A 20,628-nucleotide genomic window follows, 5' to 3' on the forward strand; every position below is an offset into this window, starting at 1 on the left:
TAGAACCCAGAGGAGGCAATGACTGGGAGATGACAGAGGAAACCAAATCGAAGCAGCTTTATTGCACCATTAAGTACATCACTGCATCAAATACAGTGCCACAAATGCAAATCCAATCGGAGAAGGTAGCCCTGAGACAAGTGGTGGCTGCGAGGGAGAAGGACCCCCAACCCTTGAAGAGCAGCGCTGGAAGAGAATCGTTCCTTAATATGGCTCCAATTCCAGAACTGGGCTTTATCATCACAGAAGGAATGGCCTTGTGCTAAGGCTCCAACATAGGTGGAGTCAAGGGCAGTTCCCCACAGGCTGTGGTTCCCCTGCTCCTATCTCACAGCCTAAGACAGCTTCCAGCAAAAGGCAGTTCATCCCTTTCACCTTCCATCCAACCTAGCCCACCCTTAATAATGCCAGCAGATGAGAAATTCCATTTTAACAGCGCCAAAGTTTCCTCTCTTGGTTCTGCTCAGCACCCATCCCTCACGTCCATGACTTGTTCAAAGGGTGAACAGCAGTCAGCTCTACCCCAGACCCTGGGCTACAGAGAAATATGGACCTGGAAATACGAAGTCAGAGGCAGGGAAAAGGTAAGGGCAGGCTCATAAACCACAGAAGGGAGAAACAAAAGACCCACATGATGGGTCACAGCAGAGGTAGGCTTAAAAGTAACAATCCTGTTCACCCTCTCAGAAGCCACTTAAATAGAAGATCCCTGGGGGAGAAGATATCCTGCCCCAGGTCCTTACAGAGTGTAGTATTAGGGAGAGTGAAGAACTGATTCTATGCCCTGCCTCCAGGCCTGAGAGTGTCTTGAACAGATCCTAGAAGGCCAGACATAAAGGAGTAAAAAGCGGGCACTCAGCTGGTTTGGAGCCAAGCCTACAGCATCACATACCTGGCAGCAAGGAAAAGAGTCAGGAAAAACAAACAGAATCTGTTGCAAAAGTCCCCTCTTCTGCAGGGAGGAGTTATGTAACAGCAGAAGTGGCCTCCTAGCAAGACAGGCTGCCTGGTTTAGACCAGCAGCTTATGAGCGATGATGAGGACAGCCTTCAGGATAGGCAGGAAGCTGGACACCTCGCTGAAGCTGCTACAGCCCGCCACCTGGGCATGCACTGCGAGACCCTGCTCAAAGCTTCCTGCATCCACACATGGGGCAACCTCATGAAGCCCAGCCACGACATGAGGTGAGAGCTGTGGAGGGAATGACCCTTAGGTTAGTGAGCCCAACCCAGCTCCTACCCTGGCAGCATGGAAGGGATAAGGGAAGACTTAAGCTCTGGGGCCCAGTCCAGGCAAGATGCACGTATTCTGTGGGGAACCAGGTCAGTGAGACCTATGGGAAGAAAAGACACTGGGCTTCCTGTGGCCATGGTGATGGTGGAAGTGTAGGAGACAGTGGGAGCACAGCTAGCTGTACTTACTGTCCCCTCACAGAGCTTCTCATATAGACATTAGACATTCCAGACGCTGGGCTGCCTCTTCCAGCTTCCTTTTTGTCTTCTGCAGGGAAAGAAATGGATTCCAACCCCAGCCCCTAACTAACACCACACAGGGCCATAAAGAATCACAGCATATTAGGCTGGGCATGGTGGCTCACGCCTGTAATCCCAGCACCTTGGGAGGCCGAGGCGGGTGGATCATGAGGTCAGGAGATGGAGACCATCCTGGCTGACACAGTGAAACCCCATCTCCATTAAAAATACAAAAAATTAGCTGGACGTGGTGGTGGACACCTGTAGTCCCAGCTACTCGGGAGGCTGAGGCAGGAGAATGGCTTGAACCCGAGAGGCAGAGCTTGCAGTGAGCCGAGATTGCGCCACTGCACTCCAGCCTGGGCGACAAAGCGAGACTCCATCTCAAAAAAAAAAAAAAAAAAAAAAAAATCACAGCATATTAGAGCTAGAATGGCTTCATTTTACAGAGGAGGGAATGAAGGCCCAAGAAGGGTAAGTGACTTGCTTAAGCCAACACAGCCAGCAAAGGAATGGCAGACTTCCTCACTCCTGGCTCCACCCCCCTTCCAGTACCCCTGCTGCCTTTAGGACTCAATGCTGCTGGGTCCTACGACCAAGGAGCTGGACTTCAGACCAGACTCAAAGTCTCTCCCCAGCTCCACATGGACATCAATTAAGTACAAGATAGAGACAGCATGTGAGGGGCAGTGAGGAGAGAGTCACACAAGGAACTGGTCCACAGCTGAGGGGTCCTGGAGCCAGCGAGGGGTACGAGGAGGGCACTGTGAAGAAGGTTCAGACTTACTAAGTCAGTTGCAGACAGGGAGCAGCGTTGGAGAAGTGCCTCAAAGCTGTTCTTCAAGGACTGATGCTCTGGGGGCAGCTCCTTCCTTTCCATCTTCTCAGGTGGCAGGTGCTGAAGCTGCTGATAAAGAAGCAGGGAGAAAGGCCAGAGGGGCAAGCTGTCCTTCTCATGGCTTCCCTAAGGACTAGTCCCCAGTGACTCACAGTCACACTGTTCCCATTACAGCAGAGTTGGGGAGATGAGCAGCCTCCCTTTCTCTGCAGTAAGGACACCTGGTACCTGCCCCCAGTCTCCCTCAGCACATGCCTTGAGGAGTGAAGCCCATCTACCATGACCTGCACCCAAGGAGGGCTGGAAGGTTTCCCAAGGGAGGGGAATGCATTGTCCCTGTCACCTGCAGGCTGAGTTCTCCTGGAACTCCTGGGGGAGCATGACTCACACTGGAGACAGGGGGCTGTGAGGGAAGAATCCCTCGTAGCTCAGGGGTGAGGCTCATAACTGGAGCAGTAATTGGTGCTGGGGGCATAAATGTCTCTGGCAGCTAAACAGACAGAAGGAAAGACACATGAGTCTAAGCTGAGAGACTCCATGGCTCTGGTTTTGGGGAGTGGCAGGAATGATAGTGAACAAGGAAACAGAAGAGTGAGTGGGAAACTGGGAAATGAGGAGACTGGTGTACGTGTGTAAGAGGGAAAGAGAAAGAGGAGGGTCCTGAGGAAAGAAGAGTAAGTGGGAGGAGGGTGGGGACAGTCTGAGAAGGGGAAGGACTGACTGAATCCTCTAAGGAATTAGAACGTGGTCATTGGTGAATGTGCGAGGGAGTGGGTGGGGAAAGATGCATTGACCTTGTTCCTCTGGAGGTTTCCCCTGGGGGCTGGGGCTTCTTTCCAGGAATCTTGAGGTCCTATAGGATAAAAAGATAGAGGTTTTTCGGCGCATAGTGAAAAACACTGGAAGTTTTTTATCTGAAGGCTGGAAGCATTCTTTGAGTTGGAGTCCACCACACCTCCCTCTGCAGACCATCTACACTCCCGGCCACCCTCCACCCAACAGGGCCCTAGCCCTCTAACTTGAGGAAAGACTCCCAAAGTAGTGAGAGGGGCAGGGGAGGCAATAACCCAGAAGAGGGATCCATGGAAGGAAGACTGACCTGGGTGAGGAGTCAAGATGCCAGTGGTTGGGAGGACACTAGAGCATGGGGCACCTGGGTCCCCTGGAGGGTATGGCACAGGGAAGCTTGCAGGAGCGGCTGGGGTGTGGGAGACCATGCGGCTGGGACCTAGTGGTCTCAGAGGAAGCAGAGGGAACAGTCTAGGAGTCTCAGGCAGGGAGGTAGAGCCAGGTCGCATGATGTCTGGGCATGCCATGGGGAGAGGGGAACCAGGAAGAGGCCATGTCCCAGGGAATCCCACCGGGTTAGGAGCTTGCACCCTTTGCCCTCCTAATAGCTGTGGCTGAGATGAAGCTGAAGTAGAACAGAAATAGGTCATTTGTCACTAAACTTCAGGAGCAACTCAGAGCATATCAGGGAGAAACAGGATTGCAATAAAAAATTAATAATAATAAATGATTAATACATGTATATGGAAATCTATAATTTACAAAATACTTTTAACTATATTCCTTATTTGACCTTCAAAACAATCCCATAGCATTGAAATAAGCAACACAACACTTTGGTATATTGCCAAAGGTACGAAGCCAGTGATAGCATTAGGAATTCAGACTTCAACTTCCAAGCTCCTCTCACTAGACAGACATACAGCTTCCCAAATCCATGCTGGCCATGCCAATTGCTTTCCTGAGACCTCTGTGCTCTGCCCAGATAGATCTTCAGTGACTACTCACCAGGCCTTACCCCAGGGCTCAAAGGCAAAGGCTGGATGGCCTGGGGCCCAGGTGCCCTGTAGTCACTTATATTCTGCGTCCTGGGGCCCTGATAAGGGCTAGGATGGGAAGGTGCCAAGGGCATCGCTGGTGATGACTGAGGGGTGAAAACCCTTGGCCTTGGAGATGGAGTTGGAACCTATGAAGAGAAAAAAACCATCTGCTCTTGGAAAGGAAAGAGAAAGGTAAATAATAGAAAACAGAAAAATAATAGGGAAAATTAATGAAACAAAAACTAGTTCTTTGAGGAAAAAAATCAATAAAATTGATAAACATCTAAAAACTGATAAAGATAAAAAGCGAGAAGATATAAATCATCATCAGAGATGAAACAGGGAATATTATAACAGACCCTGAAGCCATTAAAAATATAAACAAATACTACAGAAAACTTTACATTCATAAATCTGACAACTTATCAGAAATAGACCCATTCCTCAAGAACCACAAACTACCAAAACTCAGTCACAATGAAAGAAGATCTGGATAGTCCTATAACCATTAAAGAAATTGAATTTGTAATTTAAAAGCTCCCAAAAAAGAAATCTCCAGGCCTAAATGATTTCACTGGAGAATTTCACCAAACAGTCAAAGAATTAATACAAAATTTATGTAATCTCTTCCAGAAAATAGAAGGAACACTTCCTAACTAATTTCATGAGGCCAGTATTACCCTGATGCCAGCACCAGAAAAAGATAGCAGAAAATAAAACTACACATCAATATTTCTCATGAACTTAGACACAAAAATCCTCAACAAAATTTTAGCAAATCAAATAATGTATATAAAAAATAATATTCCACAAGAAAGTGGGATTGATTCCAGGTCATACAAAGCTGATCCAATATATTTAAAAACCAATCAATTTAATCCCCTATACCAACAAACTAAAGAATGAAAATAATATGATCACAGAAATGATGCAGAAAAAACATTTGACAAAATTCAACACCGATTCATGATCTAGTACACAAGGTGTTATGGTCTGAATATGCTCCCCAAAGTCATGTGTTGAAAACTGAATCCTCAATGCAACAGTGTTGGGAGGTGGGACTTTTTGGAAGTGTTTAGGTCATGAGGGCTCTGCCCTCATTAATGGATTAATGCCACTATAAAAATGACTTGCAGGAGTGGGTCTGCTTTCTCTTGCACATCTGCCGCCTGCCATGTGAGGACACAGCAGCAAGGCACCATCTTGGAACTAGAGGGTGGAACCATACCTGCTGGAACCATACCTGCTGGTGCCTTGATCTTGGACTCCAGAACCATAAGAAATAAATTTCTGTTCTTTATAAATTTCCCAGTCTGTGGTATTCTGTTATAGTGGCACAAAATGGACTAAGACACAAGGAATAGAGGGAAATGTCCTTGGTCTCATAAAGAGCATCTACGAAAAACCTAAAGCTAACATCACGCTTAATGCTGAAATATTGAATGTTTTTCCTCTAAGACTGGAAACAAGGCAAGAACATTCATGTTCAATATTTCTTTATTTTTTTTTTTGAGACAGAGTTTCGCTCTTAGTGCCCAGGCTGGAGTGCAATGGCACAATCTCAGCTCACTGCAACCTCCACCTCTTGGGTTCAAGCGACTCTCCAGCCTTGCCTCCTGAGTAGCTGGGATTATGGGCATGCGCCACCATGCCCAGTTAATTTTATATTTTTAGTAGAGATGGGGTCTCACCATGTTGGCCAGGCTGGTCTCAACTCCTGACCTTAGGTGATCCACCTGCCTCAGTTTCCCAAAGTGCTGGGATTACAGGTATGAGCCACTGCGCCTGGCTCATGTTCACTATTCTTATTTAACAGAGACTGGAAGTCCTAGTCACTACAATAAGGCATAAGAAAGAAATTAAATGCATATAGATTGAAAAGAAAGAAAACTATCTATTTGCAGATTTGCAGACAGCATGACTGTCTGATAGAAAACCCCATGGAATCCACAAAAAACTTCTATAACTATTCAGGAAAGTCACAGGATATAACCAGATCAACACATAAAAATCAACTGCATTTCTATATACTCATAATGAACAAGTGGAAACCAAGAAATTTCATTTTAAACTGCTGAAGAGAAAATTAAATACTTAGTAGGCATAAGCTGACAGCTGATATTAAAAAAATTAAATACTTAAGTATGAATTGGGCAAAATATGTACAGGATTGGTGTGATAAAAATTATAAAATGCTGATGGAGAAACATGCCACGTTCATGGACTGAAAGACTGAACCTAGTAAAGATGTCAGTTAGGAACTTGTATTTGAATACTCATAGCAGCTTTACTCATAATACCCCAAATTGGAAACTACCCAAATGTCCTTCAAAGTTTGAATGGCTAAAAAAATTAAAACTGGGGCCGGGCGCGGTGGCTCACGCCTATAATCCCAGCGCTTTGGGAGGCCGAGGCGGGCAGATCACGAGGTCAGGAGATCAAGACCATCCTGGCTAACACGGTGAAACCTCGTCTCCACCAAAAATACAAAAAATTCTCCGGGCGTGGTGGCGGGCGCCTGTAGTCCCAGCTACTCGGGAGGCTGAGGCAGGAGAATGGCGTGAACCTGGGAGGTGGAGCTTGCAGTGAGCCAAGATTGCGCCACTGCACTCCAGCCTGGGCAACAAAGCGAGACTCCATCTCAAAAAAAAAAAAAAAAAAATTAAAACCATGGTGCATTCACACCATGGAATACTACTCTGCAATAAGAATGAGCGAACTACTGGTACACAGAACAACTTGAATGAATCTCAAAGAAGTTATGCTAAGGGAGAAAAGCCAATCTCAAAAGGATACATATTGCATGATTCTATTTAAGTAACAATCATTAAATAACAATTATAGAGCTGGAGAACATATTGGTGAAGCCAAGGATGAGGGAGGCGGGATAAGCACAGCTATAAAAGAGGTTAACACAAGAGAGTCTTCTGGTGATGGTAAAATTGAGTATCTTGATTTTGGTGGTGGTTACACACCACAATGTGACAAAACTGCATAAACACACATAAACACACACATAACAATATGTAAAACTGGTGGAGACTGAATCTGAAATCTGAATCCATGGATTGTACTAACGGCAATTTTTTGGTTTTGATAGTGTACTGTGGTTGTGTGAGATGCCGACATGGGGCAGGGTGTTGTTGGGATGCAGGAGACATCCCAGCACATTTCTTTGCCACCTCCTGTGAATCTATAGTTATTTTTAAATGAAAAGAGACGGGGAGAGGGAGAGGGAGAGGAGAGGAGGGGAAGGGGAAAAGGGGAGACAAGTGAGGGAAGAAAGGGAGGGAGGAAAGGGAGGGAAAAAAGAAAAGGAATTAGGATGGGGATTGAAGGTGGGACAAGATGAGCCATCAGAGCTTCTGCCTGATAACTCTGTATCCAAATCTGTTCCCCAGCTCCTCTAGTAAGCTTCTGGCCTCACATCTTAACAGTATCCAATCCCCCCGGGGAACTTTGGCCAGAACCTCTTTCCTCTCCCTCAGTCCCCCCCAACCACACACACACCTCTCCAAACTATCAGCAATTCTGTCAGTTCTATCTACTAAGTACTAAGTATTTCAAATCAAACCTCACTGGCTAGCTTTAGTTATTTCATGTCTTCATCATCCCTTACTATAGCCTAACTCCCTCCAGCCTGGCCCTTCCTAACATACAGCTAATTAGGTCACTCTTCCTAAAACTGTTCAATAGCTCCTCCCTGTAAAGTTTAAGTTCTTTAGCACAGAATGCTAGGTCCTTAGTGATCTAACTCCTACCTGTTGTTCCAGCTTCATCTAACTTCACTTCACAGCCACAAACACCTGTGTTGCAGCCCCAATTAAATAACAGTAATCCTCAAAAGGCCTCGGCCTACTCTTGCTTCAGTGCCTTTGTATATGCTATTCTCTGTGCCTGAAACAGTCTTCATTTGCTCATTCCTTTGCCTAAAAACTTTTAATCTTTGAAACTCTGATCAAACATCAGACTCGTTCTGAAACACTCCCTGGACTGCCCCCACAACCTCACCATACAGAGTAAACTACTTTCATCTGTGTGATCTTATAGCCCCTTGCCATACCCCAATCATGGTATTTATGAATTTTACTGTAGCTATTTTTTTTTTTTTTTGAGACGGAGTCTCGTTCTGTTGCCAGGCTGGAGTGCAGTGGTATGATCTGGGCTCACTTCAACCTCCGCCTCCTGGGTTTAAGTGATACTCCTGCCTCAGCCTCCCAAGTAGCTGGGACTACAGGCGCGTGCCACCACGCCCAGATCATTTTTTTGTATTTTCAGTAGAGATGGGGTTTCACCATGTTGGCCAGGATGGTCTCGAACTCCAGACCTCATGATCTGCCCGCTTTGGCCTCCCAAAGTGCTGGGATTACAGGCGTGAGCCACCACGCCAGGCCTACTGTAGCTATTTTTTACATATCTATCTTTCCACTAGACTATGAGCTACTTGAGGGCAAGTATCACGATTTTTGCACCTTTATGTCCTAAGAGCCTAGTAGTTCAATAAACAGTTATTTATTATAAAAAGAACTGAATCTATGTTCTATGGAAGTTGGGAATTTTCATCAGTTTTGTTCACAATATATTCCCAGTGCCCAGAACCATGCTTGGCACGTAAGTACTGTTGAATGAACAAATGAATGAACAAACAAGGTCTCACCTGGTGAGAAGGCTGGGATCCCAATCTGTAAGATGATGTCTCTTTAGAGTGGAGGGTAGCTCCCACAACAATCCGGGGGAAGGGGAAAGGGGGAGACTGTTGGCCCAAGACAGCAGAACCTTGAGCATGAAAAAGCCGATCTCTTAGCTGCTGAACTGGTGGCTATAAGTTTTAATGAGGAAGAGCTGTGTCAAGAAATTAAAACAATCAAGGCCCCAGGTAGCAGTCAAATTTCAGCTGACCCTCTACACCAAGTTTGTCCAACCCGTGTTATTTTATTGTTGTTGTTGTTGTTCTGTTCTGTTTTGTTTTGTTTTAGGCTTTTAGCAGCCTGAAGCCATGGTTTTTGGTTTCTGTCTCTAGTGATAAGTGCAAAACAGGGATGAGGAAGGGGCTTTACTGGCCCAGCCAGAAACAGAAACTAAGCACCCACGACTGTATTCTGACCCTTGGACACCCCCGCTCTATCCTCTAGCCCCCTTAGAAATGACTCAAGGTTCCCGAATCCCTGCCAAACATTTGCATGCCTCCCTCCTTGCTGTTCTTTCTGCTTAGAATGCTCTATATCTGCTGGTAAGCTACTTCTCTTTGAAGGTCCAGCTCAGCTGTTTTAACCATTGGGAAGCCTTCCTTGACTTCTCCAGGCAAAAATCAGTCCCTTCCCTGGACTCCCACAGTGCTTAGTATAAGCTTCTGTTATGGCACTATAAGTCATCGACATCTGATCTTCCCCCAGTAGATTGTGAGGTGCTTAAGGGATTCCATCTTATCTATCCTAGGAGCTTCAGTATTAGCATAGTGCCTGGAACATGGAAGTGCTCAATCAATGTTAGATGACTGAATGAAATGGTTTGCTCTCTCCACATGGCCCCGCTTACCTGAGCACAGTCACTGGGTAGAAAGCTCATGGCAGTGGCCAGGCTGCCCTGGGCTGCCAGGAGGTTGGCATACTGAGTGACCCTGTAGGTTGTGGCAGGGCCTGGGTTCACCCCATGAGGACCCCGCAGTTGCTCCAAGCTCCTGTTAAGAACCATCACCTTCTCCATCAGGTCCTGTAAGGACAAGCATGAGGGTGGTAAGCCTTCAATGAGGCATATCCTGCTCTCTAAGTCCACACAGCTCATTCAGGGATCTCCCACTATGGGTAGAGATGAGGGCACCTGGCCATACCTAGGTGAAGGCAGCAGATGATGACATGCAAGAACTGTGACAGAGAAGGGCCACCTGGCCTCACCTCCCAAGCTGTTAGGATTGGATTTAACTGGACCCATCTGGGTCTTAGATTTTTGTACATCTCTACTTCTTCCTTTTGCTTTTTTACCCTTTCCGCTTATACATCACCAACCACAGACTCTGTTATACTAATAGTTTCATGTGCGACTTTTGTCTCTCCATGAGTCTGTGACCCCCACTTTCTGTGGTCACCCACAGAACACCTGGCAGTTTAGATCCACAGAATTTTCCATAGTAGCTAATAGAAGGGCCAAGCCACAATTACTTAAGTACTGAATACATCTGTAAAACCAAACCTGAAATAGGAAAAAAATTATGAAGACTAACACTGAAGCAGCTGCTGCTTAGTCTTCTCTGAGGGAAGAGGAGAAGATCCCAGACATTCAGGACCTTCCGCTCCTCCCTAACACCGTGGTTCCAGCCTGTCCCAGAAGATTTGCCTCTGCTAGCTCTGCACATCTCCACCACTAGCCTCCTAAGGGCCTGGTGTGGAGTGGCCAGTACCCTGCAGAGAAGGGGTACCTGCAGAGCCATGGGGGACAAAGCCTGGTGGCATTTTGCCCAGCACTCCACCAGCTGCTCCACACTCCCTGAGCACACGTAACAGAGTCTGGCTTCAGAGGTTAGTGCCCTGCCGCCCTCCTGTTCCATGCGAGTTCCCAGCATGTCTGCAGAGAGAGGGAAATTTCATTAATGGCACAGCTGCCCTGTGTGCCTCTCCTTCTCCTGTTTGGAAACAGGGAGAGGACCACGAGCCTGGGACAAGTAGCTGCAGTGGCTTTAAGACAACACTGAGACTCACCTTGCTGTACAGAGAAGGGGAAAGTTCTCACATCATGGTGTGACAAGACAAGGTAAAAGAGGACAACAAAGGATCCCCTCTGAAAGTAGGGGCATGCACTGTGGTCCCTGCCTCCTGGCTGAGCCAGATTCTAGCCCTGACAACATTGCCTGGCCTCCCAGAGCTCAGGCTGCTCCTCCACCTCCCTCCTGCATGCATCCTTTGACTCCATGCTGGAGTCACACCATTTCATCCTGAAGCCTGGAACCACACCTACCACAGAGCTCAGGGAATTTCTCTGTGCCTGCGTATGTCAGCAGCAAAGCCAGTGCCTCTCTCCAGTTCTTCAGGCTACAGGTACACACCACATCCTTCCAATTCTTTTGCACAACACAGGCTAGAAGCTGTAATGGGCCAAGAAGGAAAGAGGCCATCAGCCATCCATCCAGCATAGGCAGCAGGATTCCTGCACAGGCCTCCTGTTAGAGCACTGAGTAGGTGCAAGGGATGAGGTGGGGGTGGTTAGAGTAGAAAGAGAGAGGCAGGCAGACACTCAAACACGGGTCCCAAGGTGTGGGTGTCCACCTCACAAGGTCCAAGTAATCCCCTCCCTTCTTCTCCTGCATGATGGGCAGTTACCGAGGAGATTTTGGTTTTCTTCTTGGCCAAGTAGCGCTCCAGTGTTTGCTTCAGCAGATCTGCACCCCCAGCCTGGGCCAGGATAATGGCATCAGCAAAGCGCTCCTCCTTCAAACACAGCTCCACGGCCGGACCCAGTTCCCCAAGCAGGAGAACCTGGCTTAGGAGTCCATCAACATCTGCAGGCAGAAGCATCCCCTCTGCATTAGTTGCTCTCAAACCCCAACTTCCTGCCCCCTGCAGGGCCCACAGCACACCCTCTATATCTCTATATCACTCAGCGTGCTTGGCTCCAAACTAAACCCTCAAGCTTCATTCCTTGGCAATAAAATGTATTTTGGTGCCCAGGTCTAAAGACAGGGCCCAAGACAAGGGGGGGAACTGATGTGGCAGTAGCACAGTGTGAGGTGTGCTTGATCACAGTGGGCAGGGCCACAGTCCTTTCAGCAAGGATAGAAGAAAATCTGTTGGTAGAAGGCCTTCCATAGGAAGGACCTATCCATGAAAATCTACAACCACAGAGAGCTCTAACTGGTAAGCGACTCACTCAGCATTTGAGATGGTGGGAGGAAGGCATGAGGCAGGGGACAAGAAGGGAATGTTTCCTACCTCCATACCCCAAAACCTCTGTGCCCACCTAGTCCTAAGCAGAGACTCTCTCTCTCCCTCAGGGTCAGGGTACCTTTTGTGATGGGGATCTCCCCAGGAGTCATGTTCTGAGGGACCAGCTCATCAAAGAAGGCTGAGGAAGCAGAGGCTTCCTCTGTGGTGTGTTTGGAGGCCTGTATGAGGAAGGACAGAGGTGACTACTTAGGGATGAACCCAGAAGACAGACAGAGAGCTGGCTTAGTAACTCTCAGAGCTCTACTATTTGGCTGTTAATGGGTAAAACTAAAAAAATAGCCAGGTAAGGTTTGGGAAGGGCCATAGTTCACGGTTAAGACACAGTTCTCCACTCCCAGCTCAAAAGCTTAGGGACTCTGTGTCTCACTCTGGTTCTAAGAGAGTGAGGAGTCTGAAGACTTCTACAGACGCTAAACACTTACAGAGAGCAAAGAAAAGGGCCAGGAAGGGAAAGATGCCCAAAAGGCAGGTTTCCTGTGTTATCATACGTCAGGCTGACTGGACTCCTACCACACCTGGCTGCAGAAGGCCTGTTGTCTGTCACTATTGAGGTCATTTCCCTTGGGCTGAGGACTCTCACCTAGCCCCACGTCACTCTTCAACCATGTGGCCACCTGCAGGGAGAGACCTATGAAAACCGCTCTTTCCAGCATAAGATCAAATAAGCATTATCCTCTTTTCCTACCTCCATACCCCACCAACTGGACTCTCTAAGATCCCTGATCTATTTTTTTCTGAGAAAAAAACAAAGTCCAGGATGTAAAATGCTCACATATGCAATAATAAGGCCAGGAAGAGGTATTCTGAGATGGTTTACTCTGGCAACATTCTCTTCTTCTCTTCAACAAGTACATGTTTCTGATGTGAAAAGCAGCTTACCTTCTTCTGAAGCTCATCTTTACTGTATCCTAAAAGCTTTAGGAATTTCATTCTGGAGTCTTGCTGTAAGGTCACCTAAGAAACCACAGAACACAGAAAAGACTCCATTAAATGAACATAAATGACGCTCTTCCTACAAGCTGGGCATCTGTGCCAGTATACCCCCCAATATAGTTCTTTGTATTACTAGAAGTGCCCTCAGCAGTCCAATGCCATCTCTCCCTTTTCCTCCCTGGATCTGACTTACTGATGGGCTATGGGCAGTGTTAACATAGCCCCCTGCCCTTTGCGCATGAGAATTTGACCTTTCATTGACTTCCTAGCTCTGTTACCCTGGTAGTCTGGTGAGAGTAAAATGTCAACTGTTCCTAGGCAATATGCTTGTGATTGGTAACTTGCATCTGGACTGGAACTATGTAACCTAGAAATAATTAATGTGAACAACATGCTATGCGTTTCCCTGATTGCAGTGGCTCTTGTAACTGGACAGATTCTTTGCAGGGACTCCGGAAGCTATGCTTTTAGAATTGGTACAAGAGATAATTGGCTCTTGTAGGCAAGAAGCTTCTAAGTCAGGGCAACTTACGTACCTGCCTGATGTATAGTCTCATCTCCTTGTACCTGAGCTGTCTCTGGGGGGCTGAAGAAGAGAACTCTGAATTACTGCATGACTGCTGAAAGGGCTCCCACAGAAGACACCTGCCTGATGCTACCCTGCTGTGGTCCCTATCCCATATCCTTCCGAGGAGACTGCTACCCAGCGTAGCCTACAGTAGCCTTGTGAGTCTAAATGTTTCTTTTTTTTTTAAGACAGACTCTCGCTCTGTCGACCAGGCTGGAGTACAGTGGTGCCATGTCAGCTCACTGCAACCTCCACCCCCAGGGTTCAAACGATTCTCTTGTCTCAGCCTCCCGAGTAGCTGGAATTACAGGCGCCCTCAACCACGCCCTGGCTAATTTTTTGTATTTTTAGTAGAGACAGGGTTTCACCATGTTGGCCAGGCTGGTCTCGAACTCCTGACCCCAGGTGATCCACCCACCTCAGCCTCCCAAAGTGCTGGGATTACAGGCGTGAGCCACCGCCCCCAGCCTTGTGAGTCTAAATGTTTCTTTGAGAAGACCTCTGGTAGAAGTTGCACAGGTACAGTAAACAAAGTCAGCTTCCCACTCAATGTCCCAAATACCAAGGAGCAAACCTTTCTGAAGCCCCCGTAATCTTGATTAGCTGTCCCAGGCCCTTAATTTATTCCACACTGAAACATGATTTCTAACCATACCTTTCTCATAGTCTCTCTGGGCACCCTTCTCCTTCCATGCCCTTCCCTTAGAAGTGTTCACCACACCCAACCAGGAACCATCATGATGGACAGCTCTTGGGTAGCTTTTAAACCAGAATGCCTGGCCAGGCGTGGTGGCTCACGCCTATAATCCCAGCACTTTGGGAGGCTGAGGTGGGTGGATCACCCGAGTTCAGGAGTTCGAGACTAGCCTGGCCAACATGGTGAAACCCTGTCTCTACTAAAAATACAAAAATTAGCAGGGCGTGGTGGCAGGTGCCTGTAATCCCAGCTATTTAGGAGGCTGAGGCAGGAGAATTGCTTGAACCCGGGAGGCAGAGGTTGCAGTAAGCCAAGATCATGCCATTGCACTCCAGCCTGAGCGACAAGAGTGAAACTCTGTCTCAAAAAAACCCAGAATGCCCTGTCCTATAGGTCCCTCTCTCCTATAGGTACCACTGTCTCCTTTGTTTAGCGGAGTAAAGGCTGAACTCCTGACCACTCCGTCTCTTTCCCATCTCACCATTCCTGGAACTTGCATCCTGCTTACGACAAAAGCATAATTTCTTATTCTTTTCTTCCCACATCATTCTCTGGCTTCACTGTATAGTCAAGATCTTTCTCAAATTCTCTTTCTCTAACTTCCTGATGTCCACCTTCACAAAGCTCTACTATGCCTAAAGCTCAAATTTCAAGTCCCTCTCAGATGCCCTGGTACAGGCCCAATCCATTTTGCTTTCTTCTATACAATTCCAAAAATTTGCACAATCATCCCACTGACTGACCAGTCAGCTACTTCCCTTTCTTCCTTCAGATCTCTCACTTGCTCATTTCCTTTGATAGATATAGTACTCCTTCTGGTGTCATAGGAAACTTGAAATTAAATGAGAACTGGAACTGAACCCATGCCTCCAGTGTACAGTGGCACCTGAACCCTAGGACCCACTCCAGGGACTTGCCTTGGGTTACTTGAAACCAACTCAAAGCCTTCTTATGACAATGTGTCCTTCTAACTAATCTTTTTCCTTTCTCCTCTTTTTCTCTTTTCTCCCTTTTTTCTTCCTTCCCATTACCTTACCTGCCCTTTGGCATGATACCGTGAAGGTCTTTGCCTTGTCCCTGGTAAAGTACCTAGGACATCAGCCATAGTAGCAACAAAGGAAAACATCTCGTGTATTCCCCATCTTTCCTAGCCTCTTCCCAAATGGCCTTTGAGCCTCTGGTAAAGGGTGAACGTTTTGTGTCCAGATGGTGGGTACAGTGTGGGGGAAAAACTAATGGGAGTTAAGGCCTCTGTAATCTGGGTCCCAGTGTGCTTGTGCTTCTCCTGCAGTTGACACACGTTGGAGCTCCAGGCTTTGGGAAGACACTTCTGAGCAGCTAGCCTTCAGGCTTCCCACCTTCAGGAACTGCCACAGCATCTTCTCACTTTGCAGTAAAGCTTGCTGGCTCTTGTTCTGACAGTAATTCAGTAGATTTCCTGATCCCAAGGCCTCCTGCAGCTCAGTTGATTGCATCAGGAATTCAGATTCTGTGGTGACTTGACTGATGAAGACTAGGCGAGGGCAAGGCACCAGATGGGCAGGGGTGCTGGGGAGGCCAAAAGTAACCAGCTTCCCTCCAAACTGGTGAGGAAAAGCAAGAAGGGTAAAGGTTATACCTTCAAGCCAAAAAGTAACACTAAGTCAGGTTCACAGAGAAGGCTATCTAATGGCTGACCCTAGGCTAGGAAATAAATAAAATAAGAGAGTTCCTGGGGGGTGGAATAGGATCAGGAATTTGGTATTCAATGCGTCTCCCTACCAAAACCACTTCTGCACTCTTAGGACCACCCGCTTCAAACTTCACCACACAATACTCACCTTCTGCTAACCTGTCCTGGTACCACCATTCTCCCAGTCACCTGGGCTAAATACCTCAGCATTAGCAAAGTCTTCATACCCCCTATAGCCAAGCAACGACAAAGTCCTACCTATTCTTGTTCACTGTCTTTCATGCAGGTCCCCTCCATCCCATTCCCAGTGCTAGTACACCCAGATTACTAAAATAGTTTGCTAGCCTTCTGTTCTTTTCCCTCCTCTAATTAAGCCTTAGACTATCCCTCTATTGCTTGTACCAACCTGCTGCTATTCAGGAGCTTGTGTGGTTTCACAAGGCCACAGGAAAGAGCTTAAGCTCCCCTGCCTGCAGTGCACAAACTTCTGCAAAATCAGGGCCAAACCTATCTTTCCCAGCATCTCTCTCCCTGCTTGTTTATTACAATTGCTCCACATCCCTAAAATGCCTGGTGTGTTCCTGCTTCTGTGCCTTTACCCACAACACCCCCACCTGGAGTATCCTTCTCACCAAATTAGATGCCTTATATAGAGCATCTGGCACAAAACAGGACCTTAGAAAAACCCTTTTACTCCAGCAGTTCTCAACATTGGCTGCATATTGAAACCACGTGGAGAACAATCCAGACTTGCCAGGCCACACCCCAGACAATACAATCAGAAACTCTGGGGGTGGGACTAGGCGTCAGTATTTTTTGAATTATTCAGGTTATTCCAATGTGTATCCAAGGCTGACAACTTTTTTTTTTTATTTTTTGAGATGGAGTTTTGCTCTTGTTGCCCGGGCTGGAGTGTAATGGCGCAATCTCGGCTCACCGTAACCTCCGCCTCCCGGGTTCACTCGATTCTCCTGCCTCAGCCTCCCAAGTAGCTGGGATTACAGGTATGTGCCACCACGCCAGGCTAATTTTGTATTTTTAGTAGAGACAGGGGTTTCTCCATGTTGGTCAGGCTGGTCTCGAACTACCCGACCTCAGGTGATCCACCCACCTCGGCCTCCCAAAGTGCTGGGATTACAGGAGTAAGCCACCAGTGCCTGGCAGACAACTTTTTTTTTTTAACTTTTACTTTAGGTTAAAAAAATTCAATCCAATGCAGTAAATGTGCATGTTTGTTACATGGTAAACTTGTGTCATGGGGGTTTGTTGTATAGATTATTTGGGGTTGATAACTATTGCTTTACTCCCTAACTATTCACCATTTCTTTTCCCGATATCCACCTCGTAATGAACTCTCCCAGTCAGAATTCTTATTTACTGTGACTTCTGCAGCACAAAATCTACACCACAGATTAGTGCTAAACAAAACCATTTTAACTTTTGATTTATATAGTACTTGATAGTTTTACAAAGTGTGTACATATATTCTTATTTGTGGTTCATGTTAATTTTCTGGGCAGGCATCACTATCCCTGTTTTACCGATAAGAACGGTTAAGTCCTGAGAGGTTAAATGAATTGTTCAAGGTTACCCAGCTAATAAATGACAGAGCTATGATAAGAATTCAGGCCTCTTGACCTCAGAATTCTTTACCTCCCTACTTCTTTTTCTTTTTAAGCTCACAGCCCATTGAATGTGTTAGTCTTGCCTCCCCAGTAAAACTGTTGGCTTTGAAAACAAGAACTTCCACTTTTATACATCTGTTTTCAATTCAAACCTAATATTTAAAGCATTGTACCAAGTGCTTCAGGGCCTTGTCATTCAAAGTGCTAGTCCTCAGACCAGCTGCAAGGACATCAACTGGGAGCCTGCTGAAAAATCAGAATCTTGGGCCTTACTTCCGACTCAATGAACCAGTTTCTGAATTTTAATAAGATCCCCAAGTGATGTGGATGCACATTAATAGTTTGTGAAGCACTGCTTTGGGGATATAAAAATCAGCAAGACATAGTCCCTATTCTTAAGAAGTCTATTACTTAGTAGGGTAATATGCATATATGTATATAAATAACTTTAGTATAGTTAGAATGTATCGTTACCAAAGTATAAGTCTGTGGGATTATAGAGAGAGGTTAATTTTGACTTGGGTTAAAGACAGGCATCAAAGAGGAGATAGTATTTAAGAGAGGGGCCTTGAAAGGCTGTGGTAGCATTCAATGGGCCCAGGAGAGAAGCTGAAGGTTAGGGTACAAGCAGAGACAGGAAGAGTTGAGGAGTTATTTACAAAACAGAAAGAAGTCGTATGTAACTGGAACATAGAGAACGTATGAGAATGAGATGGAAATGGAAAGGTAAGTGGAGCCCTGTGCACATTTAGCCTTGTCTATAAAGCAATGCGAGGCTCAAAGGTTTTGAACAGAGAAATGACAGAATAAAATCTGTTTTTTTTGCCTTCTTTGTAGTTCCTTACTACCAGTCCAGACATGTAAGGGTTAGAGAAAGGATGGAATCTCAGGCTATTTCTCCACAACCAAGAGTTCTAAGGCAGTCAGCTCCTTTTATACAGGAATGGCAGAAGATACAGAATGGGTGAAGTGAAGAGAGGGAAGCTATAGTAACTCTCTCGAGAGGTAAAGTGGGATCCATTCTGAGACAGAGGCAGTGGGAATACGTCTCCTACAAAACTTAACTCCATGCTGGGAACATGGTAGGCTTCACACACACACACACACACACACACACACACACAGACACACACACACACCCCCTATACATCCACTACACTTACAGCAAATGAAACACCTGTTGGTCTTCTAATCCAGTTGGGGGGTTTTTTCAGGGGAGGTATCAGTGATGCTTGTGCCACTTGTTCTGGCACCTGCAGTGGTGGGAGAGGCTGGCCTTTGCTGAAGGAAGAGGAGATCTGGGGGGAAAAGACACCTGCATCGCCATCCTAAAGTGGCAGTTTAGTCAGGAACTCCACCTACAAACTCCATTTTGGGAGGAATCCTTGAGACACCCAATTTGACCTAGAAAGGTCAGACTCCCATATTCCAGGGGATGGGGAAGTGAGTGGTAGCGAGGGTGGGACTCCCATGCAAGTAGGCTCTTGGAAAGACTACTACATTCAAAGTCTACAATGGAGTGTGGCACAAAATGGATCTATAGGACAGAGAAAGATAAGAGTCATACTCTTGAAATAACTGTCCCAGCAAAGGGGTCCCACTGTCCCTGAAATACTACAGGGCCCATCCAATAACAAGAGTCAAGGTGAAGGCCTTCTTCACATTGTGGCAGAAACTGACATCCTTTAAGGAAGATGGGCACTAGAGCAAAGGTGCAGCCCTCCCAAACCCCGGGCCCTGGTCTCCCAATCTCCAATATCTCCGCTTCTCAAGCCATATGTCTCTCTCCCACAAATAGAGACAGCCCCTTCCCTCCAGCATTCTCTACCAAGCCCTTCAAACATTGTCAGCCTGTCTCGTGCTGGACTTCCCAGCTTCTACCCATCACAGAGTACAAACTGATCCAGCCGTCGAAGGAGGCAGCAGAGAACACTGAAGGGTCCCGAGGGCACCACTGCACATCAAAGCACCAGCTGCTCTGTGTTGGTAGCTTATATACCACCTAATATGAGGGAACACACCATTAGGGACAGTCCATGAAACCCAAGACACATGGCTGCAGCTGAGATTCTTCTACCCTCTCTCTCCCATCCCAGCATGCCCACAGAAGGGCCAGCCTACCTCACTGCTCCCCGGGTTCCAGCACAAGATCTGGCTGTCCTTAGCACTAGTGAGCAGCAGCTCAGCATCAGCCTGGCTCCATGACACTGACAAGATCCCCCTAAAAAGGGAAGGGAAGAGGAACTAGCATTTGTTGAATGCCTACTATGAGTAGGGTGCCTTATATGTCTTTTATATATTTTATAGGGCATATCAGACCATCCATGCCCTATAAAATGCATGGTCTGATATTATCTTACAAATGAAGAAAATGAGATTTTGAAAAATTAAGTAACTTTCCAACAGTTGCAGAGTCAGAACCCAAACCAAACCTCAGAGCCTGTGCACTATGCAATGTACCACTCTGCCTCTCTTAGATCACTGCAGGATGGCCTGCTTCTTTTCACTGATTAGACAGTAGAGATTATGAATCAGTATGAATCACAAAAACACTCATCACTATGGGTGCTTTTAGCCCAGGAGGTAGTAAAGACCTAACCATCTAAAGTCCCAAGGAGGCCAGGCACAGTGGCTCATGCCTGTAATCCCAACACTTTGCGAGGCTGAGCGGGGAGGATCACTTGAGCCCAGGAGATCGAGGTCACAGAGAGCCTTGATCACGCCACTGCACTCCAGCCTGGGTGACAGAGCAAGAACTGGTCTAAAAAAATAAAAGTCCCCAAGGAGATACAAAGGCACCGTGGCCCTTTGGTTAGAAAGAACAGATTGTGGAGGCCTGTTCACAGGATAGACAGGAGTCAAGTTGTTTTTATGAAGAAATCCTGGAGGAGGCAAGCTCATCACCTAAAGAAATGAACGTTATCCTCATATCAGAGCCTGGAGACTAAACACTGGTTCCAGTATTTCTCATTACCCCATTCCATTCCCATCTCTGGAATTTAGATGGAATCTCAGCCTCCTCCCCATAACCTCAGGGTCTAAGGGCCTCCTCTTGGTTAA

At 46.7% G+C, this 20,628-nt stretch overlaps 1 protein-coding gene across 1 annotated transcript in view; it reads right to left on the reverse strand.

Moving 5' to 3' along the window:
- Positions 1–37: 37 nt before the first annotated feature.
- SEC31B (SEC31 homolog B, COPII coat complex component) overlaps positions 38–20,628 on the reverse strand; it is a 34,051-nt gene continuing 13,460 nt past the window's right edge. Inside the window, 21 exon segments of the mRNA XM_054522779.2 lie at positions 38–1,191; positions 1,422–1,451; positions 1,453–1,500; positions 2,260–2,376; positions 2,654–2,800; positions 3,105–3,163; positions 3,410–3,724; positions 4,108–4,285; positions 8,797–8,958; positions 9,675–9,848; positions 10,552–10,697; positions 11,088–11,214; positions 11,450–11,628; positions 12,132–12,231; positions 12,589–12,687; positions 12,953–13,027; positions 15,630–15,854; positions 18,732–18,866; positions 19,411–19,426; positions 19,428–19,570; positions 19,690–19,789. Coding sequence (XP_054378754.2) covers positions 1,012–1,191; positions 1,422–1,451; positions 1,453–1,500; positions 2,260–2,376; positions 2,654–2,800; positions 3,105–3,163; positions 3,410–3,724; positions 4,108–4,285; positions 8,797–8,958; positions 9,675–9,848; positions 10,552–10,697; positions 11,088–11,214; positions 11,450–11,628; positions 12,132–12,231; positions 12,589–12,687; positions 12,953–13,027; positions 15,630–15,854; positions 18,732–18,866; positions 19,411–19,426; positions 19,428–19,570; positions 19,690–19,789 — 2,755 coding nt within the window. The 3' untranslated portion in view covers positions 38–1,011.

This window comes from Pongo abelii, chromosome 8 (genome assembly GCF_028885655.2).
Source record: "Pongo abelii isolate AG06213 chromosome 8, NHGRI_mPonAbe1-v2.0_pri, whole genome shotgun sequence".
Lineage (NCBI taxonomy): Eukaryota > Metazoa > Chordata > Mammalia > Primates > Hominidae > Pongo > Pongo abelii.